Source organism: Tachyglossus aculeatus, chromosome 4, assembly GCF_015852505.1.
Source record: "Tachyglossus aculeatus isolate mTacAcu1 chromosome 4, mTacAcu1.pri, whole genome shotgun sequence".
Lineage (NCBI taxonomy): Eukaryota > Metazoa > Chordata > Mammalia > Monotremata > Tachyglossidae > Tachyglossus > Tachyglossus aculeatus.
Window position 1 is genome coordinate 37275788 of NC_052069.1, and position 13769 is coordinate 37289556.

The 13769-nt window shown below is 44.5% G+C and overlaps 1 protein-coding gene across 1 annotated transcript in view; it reads right to left on the reverse strand.

Moving 5' to 3' along the window:
* The window catches only part of LOC119927071 (vitellogenin-2-like), a 119076-nt gene that overhangs the window by 15469 nt on the left and 89838 nt on the right, over positions 1-13769 (reverse strand). Inside the window, exons 31-32 of the mRNA XM_038745613.1 lie at positions 9589-9775; positions 2687-2781 (exon numbers count right to left, since the gene is read on the reverse strand). Of these exons, the coding sequence (XP_038601541.1) occupies positions 2687-2781; positions 9589-9775 (282 nt within the window). The remainder of the gene's footprint in view (positions 1-2686; positions 2782-9588; positions 9776-13769) is intronic.

A 13769-nucleotide genomic window follows, 5' to 3' on the forward strand; every position in this document is an offset into this window, starting at 1 on the left:
AGGGAGTTGAATGTACGGAAGAGCTGGCGGGGGTGATGGGCATGGGTGTCAATAAGGGAGGAGAAATAGTTTTGTCTGGCAGAAGAGAGGGCTGAGTTAAGACAGGAAAGGATAAACTTGAAGTGAACGAGGTTGGCATGGTGTTTAGACTTTCGCCAGCAGCGTTCGGCAGCTCGAGCATAAGAGCGAAGGAGGCGGACAGTGGCAGTGATCCAGGGTTGTGGGTTAGTGGTGCGAGAGCGGCGAAGGGAAAGGGGAGCGAGTGAGTCTAGCTGAGTAGAAAGGGTAGAGTTGAGAGCAGTAATCTGATCATCAAGACTGGGTAGAGAGGAGAGGGCGGAGAGGTGGGGTGTGAGGCGCTCCGAAAGATGGGTGGGGTCCAGAGAGCGGAGATCTCTGTGAGGGAGTAATACGGATTTACGGGGGAAAGGAGTGTGAGTGAGGAGGCAGGTGAGAAGATTATGATCAGAGAGAGGGATTACAGAGTTGGTGAGGGTGGACACAGTGCAGCAGTAGGAGATGATGAGGTCGAGGGTATGACCAAGTTGGTGAGTGGGCGAGGTGGGGTGGAGGAAGAGGTTGGCAGCGTCAAGGAGAGATAGAAGGCGGGCGGCAGAGGAGTCGTTAGGGATATCCATATGGATATGGATATTGAAGTCTCCGAGGATCAGAGTGGGCATGGAGAAGGAGAGAAGGAAGGTGAGGAAGGGGTCAAAGTCGTTAAAGAAGTTGGAAGTGGGGCCCGGAGGGCGGTAGATGACGGCTACAAGAATCTGGAGGGGGTGGTAGAGGCGAATAATGTGGGCTTCAAAGGAAGGGAAGGAAAGGGAAGGGGGAGGAGGGATAGTGCGAAGTGAAGTGACTTGCCCAAGGTCACACATGTGGTGGAGCCAGGTCCTTTTGACTCGCAGGCCCATGCTCTATCCACTAAGCCACGCTGCTTTTCAGGCACATAGCCATAATTCATTTAATCCGTCGTCTCTCCATCTAGACTATAAGCTCCTTGTGTCCACCAACTCTGTTATTCTGTACTCTCCCAAGCGCTTAGTACAGCACTAAGCACTCAATAAATATGACCAAGTGATCGATCGATCGAAGTAGAGATGTCCTGGAGGCAGAAGAAGAACATATGAGACCTCAGAAAAGGAGAGAGGTCAGCGGTGGTGATGTAGATTTGGGAATCCTCCTCATGGAGATGGTAGTTGAATTTGGCAGGGAGGGGGCAAATTAATTCTTCGACGGAGTTAGGGTAGAAGGAAAACAGAAGGGGATCCAGAACTGAGCCTTGAAGGACTCCCATAGTTCGGGGGTGGGAGGCAGAGGAGGAGCTCACGGAAAAGAAAGAGAATGAGCGGCCAGAGGGATAGGAGGAGAACCAAGGGAAGACTTTGTCAGTGAAGCCAGGAGAAGGGGGTGGTCCATAGTGTTGAAGGCAGCCGAGAGGTCAAAGAGAGTCAGGATGGAATAGAGACCGGAGAATTGACAAGAAGGAGATCATTGATGACCTTTGAGAGGACGGTTTAGGTGGAGCGAAGGGGCAGATTTCAGATTGGAGGGGGTCAAGGCGAGAATTGGAGGAGACGAACGTGTAGACAACTCACTTAAGGGGTTTGGAGAGGAACGGGAGGAGGGAGATGGAGCGACAACCGGAGGAAGCCGTGGGGACAAGGGAGAGGGTTTTTTCTTTTAGGACGGGGAGACATGAGCATGTTTGAAAGCAGCGGGAAAGAAGCCAGTGATGATGATGATGATGGCATTTATTAAGCGCTTACTATGTGCAAAGCACTGTTCTAAGCACTGGGGAGGTTACAAGGTGATCAGGTTGTCCCACGGGGGGCTCACAGTCTTCATCCCCATTTTACAGGTGAGGGAACTGAGGCCCAGAGAAGTGAAGTGACTTGCCCAAAGTCACCCAGCTGACAAGTGGCGGAGCCGGGATTTGAACCCATGACCTCTGACTCCAAAGCCCAGGCTCTTTTCCACAGAGCCACGTTGCTTCTCTTGTGAGCCGTTGAAGAGGGTGGTCACAGAGGGAGCAAGTGGTTTCATAAAGTGTGACGGGACGGGGTGGGAGGCACAAGTGAAGGGGGTGGATTGTGAGAGGAGGCCAGAGATCTCACGCCTAGAACGGTGCTTTTTAGACTGTGAGCCCACTGTTGGGTAGGGACTGTCTCTATATGTTGCCAACTTGTACTTCCCAAGCGCTTAGTACAGTGCTCTGCACACAGTAAGCGCTCAATAAATATGATTGATGGATTGATTGATTGCTTTGCTCATAGTAAGCGCTTAATAAATGCCATTATTATTATCTCCCCTGGAGATCTTACCAAGAGGAAAATACACACATGAGGCTTCTTTTAAAATGGTCAGAACATTCTACTAGGGCACAAAATAATACTAATAATAATAGCATTTATTAAGCGCTTACTATATGCAAAGCACTGTTCTAAGCGCTGGGGAGGTTACAAGACGATCAGGTTGTCCCACGGGGGGCTCACAGTCTTCATCCCCATTTTACAGATGTGGTAACTGAGGCACAGAGGAGTTAAAGTGACTTGCCCAAAGTCACCCAGCTGACAATTGGCAGAGCCAGAATTAGAACCCATGACCTCTGACTCCAAAGCCCGGGCTCTTTCCACTGACGGTATTTCCAGACGGTAAATACCGTAAACGTTATTTCACTTACCAGAACTGGATTCATATGGGAGTTTCTCCACCGGAGTTTCTAAACCATTAATTTTCAGTTTGAGGTGGCCTTCTTTGGGATACATGTCAATGTCACTTGAATGAGAAAAGGTGAGTTTGATATATATTTAGAAAGGAAGATTTAAAATGATATCTTTTCAGAATACCACAAAAATCCCAAGGATTCCCTGCCACCACCCACCCTCCTCCGGCCAATTTTTAATAGCTTCTAATCTTTTAGAATTACTGCATGCTATTGAATTCATAAATCTTCTATGCCATTGCCTTCATGGAAAATTTTTGATGAAATTTTTGAACGTTGCAAAAGATTGCAGAATTGACAAACCTGTTTCAGGACAACACTCTGTCTTGCAGATAATAATGCTGATTAATCATTATGGTATTTGTTAAGCACTTATTATTTATTACTCTATTTATTTATTTATTTATTTATTTATTTTACTTGTACATTTCTATCCTGTTTATTTTATTTTTTTGGTATGTTTGGTTTTGTTGTCTGCCTCCCCCTTTTAGACTGTGAGCCCACTGTTGGGTAAGGACTGTCTCTATGTGTTGCCAATTTGTACTTCCCAAGCGCTTAGTACAGTGCTCTGCACATAGTAAGCGCTCAATAAATACGATTGATTGATTGATTATTATGTGCCAGGCACCATACTAAGCACCGGAGTGGATACAAGCAAATCGGACTGGACACATTCCGTGTCCCAGGTGGAGCTCGCAGTCTCAATCCCCATTTTACAGATGAGGCAACTGAGGCACAGAGAAGTGAAGTGGCTTGCCCAAGGTCACACAGCAGACCTTGTCCCTCCAGAATTAGTAGCGATAGGTTAAACAAGCCAAAACCATCTCCTGTCTGAAATTAGTAGAAATACTCTCATTATGTCTGGGAATAGTATGCTATAACAGATTTTATAAAATACTAGGCTTAAACGGCAGGGCAGTGCTATTCTCAGAATACTGCACAGGAATTAAAATTGGTGATTCTAAGAGAAATGAAGATTCTGAGTGAAAAGAATGACGTGTTTTTCATTCATTCAGTCGTATTTACTGAGCGCTCACTGTGTGCAGAGCACTGGACTAAGCGCTTGGGAAGTACAAGTTGGCAACATCTAGAGACGGTCCCTACCCAACAGCCGGCTCATGGTCTAGAAGGGGGAGACAGACGACAAAACAAAATATATTAACAAAATAAAATAAATAGCATAGTAAGGAGAGAGACACATAAAATCACATGCATCATGGTGGATTTGCAGTGTAGGTTGATGATATCACGGGTACCACTTTGCAGAAGAATATAGAAGCCTGTGACCCTAGAGCGCTTAGTACAGTGCTTTGCACGCAGCGCTCAATAAATACATTTGAATGAATGAATGAATGAGCTCCCTCCTTCCTCTCCCCCTCCCCCCGCCTTACCTTCTTCCCCTCCCCACAGCACCTGTATATATGTATATATGTTTGTAAGTATTTATTACTCTATTTTTTTATTTTACTTGTACATATTTATTTTATTTATTTTATTTTGTTAATATGTTTTGGTTTGTTGCCGGTCTCCCCCTTCTAAACTGTGAGCCTGTTGTTGGGTAGGGACCGTCTCTATGTGTTGCCAACTTGTACTTCCCAAGCGCTTAGTACAGTGCTCTGCACACAGTAAGCGCTCAATAAATACGATCGAATGAATGAATGAATAGAGCATTTTTCCAAGGGGGACGTCTGAACCCCTGGTTTGTCCAGAGCCTTTGTGTTCTCTTCCCAGTCAATCAATCAATCAATCGTATTTATTGAGTGCTTACTGTGTGCAGAGCACTGTACTAAGCTCTTGGGAAGTACAAGTTGGCAACATGTAGAGACGGTCCCTACCCAAAAGTGGGCTCACAGTCTAGAAGGGGGAGACAGAGAACAAAACAAAACATATTAACAAAATAAAATAAATAGACTAGATATGTACAAGTAAAATAAATAAATAAATAGAGAAATAAATCAGTACAAACATATATACAGATGCTATGGGGAATCAATCAATCAATCAGTTGTATTTATTGAGTGCTTACTGTGTGCAGAGCACTGTACTAAGCGCTTGGGAAGTCCAAGTTGGCAACATATAGAGATGGTCCCTACCCAACAGTGGGCTCACAGTCTAGAAGGGGGAGACAGAGGACAAAACCAAACATATTAACAAAATAAAATAAATAGAATAGATATGCACAAGTAAAATAAATAAATAGAGTAATAAATCAGTACAAACATATATACATATATACAGGTGCTGTGGGGAATCAATCAATCAATCAATCATATTTATTGAGCACTTACTGTGTGCAGAGCACTGTACTAAGCTCTTGGGAAGTCCAAGTTGGCAACATATAGAGACGGTCCCTACCCAACAGTGGGCTCACAGTCTAGAAGGGGGAGACAGAGGACAAAACAAAACATATTAACAAAATAAAATAAATAGAATAGATATGTACCATAATAATAATAATAATGTTGGCATTTGTTAAGCACTTACTATGTGCAAAGCACTGTTCTAAGCACTGGGGGGGGTTACAAAGTGATCAGGTTGTCCCATGTGGGGTTCACAGTCTTAATCCCCATTTTACAGATGAGGTAACTGAGGTTCAGAGAAGTTAAGTGACTTGCCCAAGGACACACAGCAGACATGTGGCAAAGCCGGGATTCAAAACCATGACCTCTGACTCCAAAGCCCGGGCTCTTTCCACTGAGCCACGCTGCTTCAAGTAAAATAAATAAATAGAGTAATAAATCAGTACAAACATATATACATATATACAGGTGCTGTGGGGGAGGGAAGGAGGGAAGGCGGGGAGGGTGGAGAGGGGGAGGAGGCTCAGTCTGGGAATAATGATGGTATTTGTTAAGCGCTTACTATGTGCAAAGCACTGTTCTAAGCGCTGGAGTAGATACAAGGTTATCAGGTTGTCCCACGTGGGGCTCACAGTCTTCATCCCCATTTTCCAGATGAGGGGACTGAGGCCCAGAGAAGTGAAGTGACTTGCCCAAAGTCACCCAGCTGACAATTGTTGGGGCCGGGATTTGAACCCACGACCTCTGAAATGCAAACAGTCCGTTTAAAGGCCGGCATAGCATCTGAACCGAGGAATTCAGTAGCAGGAGCCATGCCGGGGGGAGGCTTGGTTTCAGAACGGAGCTGAATTGAGAGTCAGTAAGGCCGAGTGGAAAGACCGCGGACCTAGTAATTATTTGGAGAAGCAGAAAAGCTAAGCGCCTTGCCCAAGATCACAGAGCAGGAAAGTAGCCGAGCCGTAATTAGAACTCAGGCCCTCTGCCTCCCAAGCCTGTATTCTTTCCACTAGGCCAAGCTACTTTTCTGAGCAATGGAACTGAGGAGCTAATTAGGGAGCAAAAATACCGTCAACGCCATATACACTCAAAGATGAATTTTCATTGTGTTCGAATCCCAGCTCCGCCAGTTGTCAGCTGTGTGACTTTGGGCAGGTCACTTCACTTCTCTGGGCCTCAGTTCCCTCATCTGTGAAATGGGGATGAAGACTGTGAGCCCCCCCGTGGGACAACCTGATCACCTTGTCACCTCCCCAGCGCTTAGAACAGTGCTTTGCACATAGTAAGCGCTTAATAAATGCCATTATAATAATAATGAGATTTGTCTGTGAGGCTTGGCACTGTCTTCCCTTGGTCTTGCTCTTGCAATCCTGCACAAAAAGAGCCACCGCCTTCTGGATTTGCAGTGTGCCGTGCTAGTCTGTTTGCTGCAATTGTCAATCAATCAATCCATCATATTTATTGAATGCTTATAGTGTGCACTATAGTAGATAATAATAATAATAATGATATTTTTAAGCGCTTACTATGTGTGAAGCACTGTTCTTAATCCCCATTTTCCAGATGAGGTAACTGGGGCCCAGAGAAGTGAAGTGACTTGCCCAAAGTCACACAGCTGCCAATTGGCGCAACTGGGATCTGAACCCATGACCTCTGACTCCAAAGCCCGGGCTCTTTCCACTGAGCCACGTTGTTTCTCCTTGGCACCTGTCTACATGTTTTGTTTCGTTCTCCGTCTCCCCCTTCTAGACCGTGAGCCCATTGTTGGGTAGGGACCGTCTCTAGACGTCGCCAACTTGTACTTCCCAAGTGCTTAGCACAGTGCTCTGCACCCAGTAAGCGCTCAATAAATACGATTGAATGAATGTTCTAAGTGCTGGGGGGATACAAGGTGATCAGGTTGTCCCACGTGGGACATTTGGGGGACGCCTAGAGCTCATAAACGTGCCATCCTTGTGACCCCGGCCCCGCAGCTCGATAGCATCTCCGTTGGATCTGAAGCAGCGTGGCTCCGTGGAAAGAGCCAGGGCTTTGGAGTCACAGGTCACGGGTTCAAATCCCGCCTCCACCAACCGTCAGCTGGGTGACTTTGGGCAAGTCACTTCACTTCCCTGGGCCTCAGTTCCCTCATCTGGAAAATGGGGATTAAAACTGTGAGGCCCCCCCCCCCCCCATGGGACAACCTGGTCACCTTGTAACCTCCCCAGCACTCCGAACAGTGCTTTGCACATAGTAAGCGCTTAACAAATACCATCATTATTATTATTATTATCTGAGGCCTGATACCATGTGGCAGACCAGCCGGGAGGATGCCATGGGAACCCCTCCTCTGGGAATATAACAGGAAGTCCGTTCATTCATTCAATCATATCTATTGAGAGCTTACTGTGTGCAGAGCACTGTACTAAGCGCTTGGGAAGTGCAATTTGGCAACATATAGAGACGGTCCCTACCCAACAGTGGGCTCACAGTCTAGAAGAAATCCACCTGTCATCCTGCCGGCCTCGGCTCCCGAGACCGTCTTCCGGAATCCAGCTTCCCAAGCCCTCCGTGGTAGCTAGCCCGCCGTCCCTTAGACCAGCAGATTCAACCTCAAAAAACTTCTAATTCTAAATGGCGTGACCTTGGACAAGTCATTTCACTTCGCTGGACTTCAGCTACCTCATCCATAAAATGTGGGACAGGGACCGTGTCCAACCTGAGAAGTTTCTATCACCCCAGTGCTTAGTACGGTGCCTGGCACATAGTAAGTGCCTAACAAATACCATAAAAAACCCAAACTAAATAAATTGCCATTTTTCATTTAGTTTTCTGAGCTCCGTACTTCAGTTACCTCATCCATAAAATGTGGGACAGGGACAGTGTCCAACCTGAGAAGTTTCTATCACCCCAGTGCTTAGTACGGTGCCTGGTGCATAGTAAGTGCCTAACAAATACCATAAAAAACCCATACTAAATAAATTGCCATTTTTGATTTAGTTTTCTGAGCTCTGTACTTCAGTTACCTCATCCATAAAATGTGGGACAGGGACTGTGTCCAACCTGAGAAGTTTCTATCACCCCAGTGCTTAGTACAGTGCCTGGCACTGTATGAATTTATGAATTTATTTATATTAATATCTATAATCCCCTCTAGACTGTAAGCTTGTGGTGGACAAGGAATGTATCTGTTTATTATTATAGTCTCTATATGTTGCCAACTTGTACTTCCCAAGCGCTTAGTACAGTGCTCTGCTCACAGTAAGCGCTCAATAAATACGATTGAATGAATGAATGAATGAATGGCACATAGTAAGTGCTTAACAAATACCATAAAAAACCATACTAAATAAATTCCCATTTTTGATTTAGTTTTCTGAGCTCTGTACTTCAGTTACCTCATCCATAAAATGTGGGACAGGGACCGTGTCCAACCTGAGAAGTTTCTATCACCCCAGTGCTTAGTACAGTGCCTGGCACAAAGTAAGTGCCTAACAAATACCATAAAAAAACCCCATACTAATAAATTGCCATTTTTGATTTAGTTTTCTGAGCTCTGTACTTCAGTTACCTCATCCATAAAATGTGGGACAGGGACCGTGTCCAACCTGAGAAGTTTCTATCACCCCAGTGCTTAGTACAGTGCCTGGCACTGTATGAATTTATGAATTTATTTATATTAATTTCTATAATCCCCTCTAGACTGTAAGCTTGTGGTGGACAAGGAATGTATCTGTTTATTATTATAGTCTCTATATGTTGCCAACTTGTACTTCCCAAGTGCTTAGTACAGTGCTCTGCACACAGTAAGCACTCAATAAATACGATTGAATGAATGAATGAATGAATGGCACATAGTAAGTGCTTAACAAATACCATAAAAAACCATACTAAATAAATTGCCATTTTTGATTTAGTTTTCTGAACTCTGTACTTCAGTTACCTCATCCATAAAATGTGGGACAGGGACCATGTCAAACCTGAGAAGTTTCTATCACCCCAGTGATTAGTACGGTGCCTGGCACATAGTAAGTGCCTAACAAATACCACAAAAAAACCCAAACTAAATTAATTGCCATTTTTGATTTAGTTTTCTGAGCTCTGTACTTCAGTTACGTCATCCATAAAATGTGGGACAGGGACCGCGCCCAACCTGAGAAGTTTCTATCACCCCAGTGCTTACCACAGTGCCTGGCACTGTATGAATTTATGAATTTATTTATATTAATATCTATAATACCCCCTAGACTGTAAGCTTGCGGTGGACAAGGAATGTATCTGTTTATTATTATAGTCTCTATATGTTGCCAACTTGTACTTCCCAAGCGCTTAGTACAGTGCTCTGCACACAGTAAGCACTCAGTAAATACGGTTGAATGAATGAATGAATGGCACATAGTAAGTGCTTAATGAATACCATCATTATTATTATTATCATTATTACTGTGCCTGGCGCATAGTAAGTGCTTTAACAAATACCATAAACAAACCGTTCAAAATATATTGCCATTTTTGATTTAGTTTTCAGAGCTCCCTGCGGCAAGTCAGAAACTCTAATGGCCGTAATCTTCACTGGATACTTACTGATTGCCTAGTTTGACATTGATGGCCTTCTGGTCGGTCGATTCTTCCACTTTCTTTATCATCACCATGAATTTTGGATCCTGGCTGCCGTCTTGGGCTAAGACATGGTAACAGTTTGCAAGCATCTCATAGTTGTAGTTAATTCCATTGAAGGTTGTGATATTATTTCCTCCGGCATAACAGAGAGCTAAAGGAGAAATAAAAGACGGAATGTTGTCCTTCTCAACTTTCTGTTTTGGGGCCATTCATTCATTCAGTCGTATTTATTGAGCGCTTACTGTGTGCAGAGCACTGTACTAAGCACTTGGGAAGCAGCGTGGCTCAGTGGAAGGAGCCCGGGCTTTGGAGTCAGAGGTCATGGGTTCAAATCCCGGCTCTGCCAACTGTCAGCTGTGTGACTTTGGGCAAGTCACTTAACTTCTCTGGGCCTCAGTTACCTCATCTGTAAAATGGGGATTAAAACTGTGAGCCCCCTGTGGGACAACCTGGTCACCTTGTAACCTTCCCAGCGCTTAGAACAGTGCTTTGCACATAGTAAGTGCTTAACAAAAACCATTATTATTATTATTATTGGGAAGCAGCATGCTTGAGAAGCAGTGTGGCTCAGTGGGAAGAGCACGGGCTTTGGAGTCAGAGGTCATGGGTTCAAATCCCGGCTCCGCAATTGTCAGCTGTGTGACATTGGGCAAAGTCACTTAACTTCTCTGCGCCTCAGTACCCTCATCTGTAAAATGGGGATGAAGACTGTGAGCCCCACGTGGGACAACCTGATCACCTTGTATCCCCCCAGCGCTTAGAACAGTGCTTTGCACATAGTAAGCGCTTAACAAATGCCATCATTATTGCTATTATTATTGGGAAGCAGCGTGCTTGAGAAGCAGTGTGGCTCAGTGGGAAGAGCACGGGCTTTGGAGTCAGAGGTCATGGGTTCAAATCCCGGCTCCGCAACTGTCAGCTGTGTGACATTGGGCAAAGTCATTTAACTTCTCTGCGCCTCAGTACCCTCATCTGTAAAATGGGGATGAAGACTGTGAGCCCCACGTGGGGCAACCCGATCACCTTGTATCCTCCCAGCGCTTAGAACAGTGCTTTGCACATAGTAAGAGCTTAACAAATACCATCATTATTATTACAAGTCGGCAACATCTAGAGACGGTCCCTACCCAACAACAGGCTCACAGTCTAGAAGGGGGAGACAGACAACAAAACAAAACACGTGGACAGGTGTCAAGTCATCACAATAAATAGAAATAAAGCTAGATGCACATCATTAACAAAATAAATAGAATAGTAAATATGTACAAGTAAAATAGAGTGATAAATCTGTACAAATATATACAGGTGCTGTGGGAACCAGAGCGATTCTCTAGTAAGAGTGCTTTGCACTCTGTACAGTGCTCTTTGCTCAGTAGGCACTCAGATTAGTGCTCAGCCCTCAGTCTAGTGTTCTGCTGTCAGTACAGTACAATTCACCTTAAGTAGAGTGGTTTGCACTCTGCTTGAGGATGGCTTTTTGTGACAATAATAATAATGGCATTTATTAAGTGTTTACTATGTGCAAAGCACTGTTCTAAGCGCTGGGGAGGTTACAAGGTGATCAGGTTGTCCCCCGGGGGGCTCACAGTCTTAATCCCCATTTTACAGGTGAGGCAACTGAGGCCCAGAGAAGTGAAGTGACTTGCCCAAAGTCACACAGCTGACAAGTGGCGGAGCCGGGATTAGGACCCATGACCTCTGACTCCCAAACCTGCCCTCTTTCCACTAATAATAATAAGAATGGTGGTATTTGTTAAGCACTTACTATGCGTGAAGCACTGTTCCATGCACTGGGGGGATAAAAGGTGATCAGGTTGTCCCACGTGGGGTTCACAGTCTTAATCCCCATTTTACAGATGAGGGAACTGAGGCAGAGAGAAGTTAAGTGACTTGCCTAAGGTCACACAGCTGACAAGTGGCTGAGTCGGGATTTGAACCCACGACCTCTGACTCCCAAGCCCGCGCTCTTTCCACTAAGCCATGCTGCTTCTAACTCTGCTGTCAGTTGAGTGTTCTGCACAGTGTATAGGCACCAAGTAGAGTCTCTGTGCTAAACACAGTGCTCCGCACACAGTTAGACCTTCACTAATGCTGCTAATGAAGATGGTGATGATTACCAAGTTTATTTATTCATTCAATCCTATTTACTGAATGTTTACTGTGGGCAAGGCACTGTACTAAGCCCTTGAGAGAGTAATAATAATAATAATAATGATAATAATGATAGCATTTATTAAGCACGTACTATGTGCAAAGCACTGTTCTAAGTGCTGGGGAGGTTACAAGGTGATCAGGTTGTCCCATGGGGGGCTCACAGTCTTAATCCCCATTTTACAGATGAGGGAACTGAGGCCCAGAGAAGTGAAGTGACTTGCCCAAAGTCACACAGCTGACAATTGGCAGAGCCGGGATTTGAACCTCCTGACCTCTGACTTCTAGACTGTGAGCCCACTGTTGGGTAGGGACCCTCTCTATATGTTGCCAACTTGTACTTCCCAAGCGCTTAGTACAGTGCTCTGCACACAGAAAGCGCTCAATAAATACGATTTATTGATTGATTGATTGACTTCAAAGCTAGTGGTCTTTCCACTGAGCCATGCCGCTTTAATACAAAGCAACAAACGGATGCATTCCCTGACCACAATGAGCTCACAGGTTAGAGGGGGAGGTGGACATTAACATAAATAAATAGGTAGATGAATAAATAGTCTAGAGGGGGAGGCAGACATTAATATAAATTAATAGATAAATAAATACATTACAGATACAGATAGATACATATGTGCTGTGGGGAAGGAGGGTGAATGAAGAAGCAAATAAGAGCGACACAGAGAGAGTGGGAGAAGAGCAGAGGAGGGCTTAGTCAGGGAAGGCTTCTTGGAGGAGATGTGTCCTCAATAAGGAGTGTAAAAATGATCAACATTTTAAAACTGGTTTTGCTTACAGCCCAGAATTCCTGAAACCGATTCGGCATCTCAGAACGAAAAGCCTATCTGCTCATGATCAATCAATCAATCATATTTATTGAGCGCTTACTGTGTGCAGAACACTGTACTAAGCACTTGGGAAGTCCAAGTTGGCAACATACAGAGATGGTCCCTATCCAACAGTGGGCTCACAGTCTAGAAGGGGGAGACAGAGAACAAAACCAAACATATTAACAAAATAAAATAAATAGAATAGATATGTAGAAGTATAATAAATAGAGTAATAAATATGTACATGATACAGCAGGGACGGTTTTAATGTCAAGCGTTAGTGAGCCTTGGGAAAATCTCTGATTTTGAATTAAAGCTGCAACCACGCTAATCCCAAACTCTAGCAGATTCTCCCCATTTTCAGTGGTATTTATTGAGAAACTGCAGTGACTAGAGGGCTGCAGGTTACTGCTACACTCAGGTACCCGCTGGAATTCCAGGTCTAAATCAATCAATCAATCAATCAATCAATGGTATTTATTGAGCGCTTACTGTGTGCAGAGCACTGTACTAAGCGCTTGGGAAGTACAAGTTGGCAACATATAGAGACGGTCCCTACCCAACAGTGGGCTCACAGTCTAGAAGGGGGAGACAGAGAACAAAACCAAACATATTAACAAAATAAAGTAAATAGAAAAGATATGTACTAGTAAAATAAATAAATAGAGTAATAAATATGTACAAACATATATACATATATACAGTTGCTGTGGGGAAGGGAAGGAGGTACATTGTTTAAAATCTTATTATAAAAGTTGGGATTTCATTTGGAGATTAGGGACAACACACTGTCCCCACTTAAATCAGAGAAGCAGCATGGCTCAGTGGAAAAGAGCCCGGGCTTTGGAGTCAGAGGTCATGGGTTCAAATCCCGGCGCCGCCAATTGTCAGCTGTGTGACTTTGGGCAAGTCACTTCACTTCTCTATGCCTCAGTTCCCTCATCTGTAAAATGGGGATGAAGCCTGTGAGCCCCCCGTGGGACAACCTGATCACCTTGTAACCTCCCCAGTGCTTAGAAAAGTGCTTTGCACGTAGTAAGCGCTTAATAAATGTCATTATGATTATTATTATTATTAGAGCCGAATGGGCAGCAAAGGAATTATCCAGATAATTCAGGCAAATCACAGTCCCAAACCTGCCGGTGGAAGCAGTGTGGCCTCGGGGAA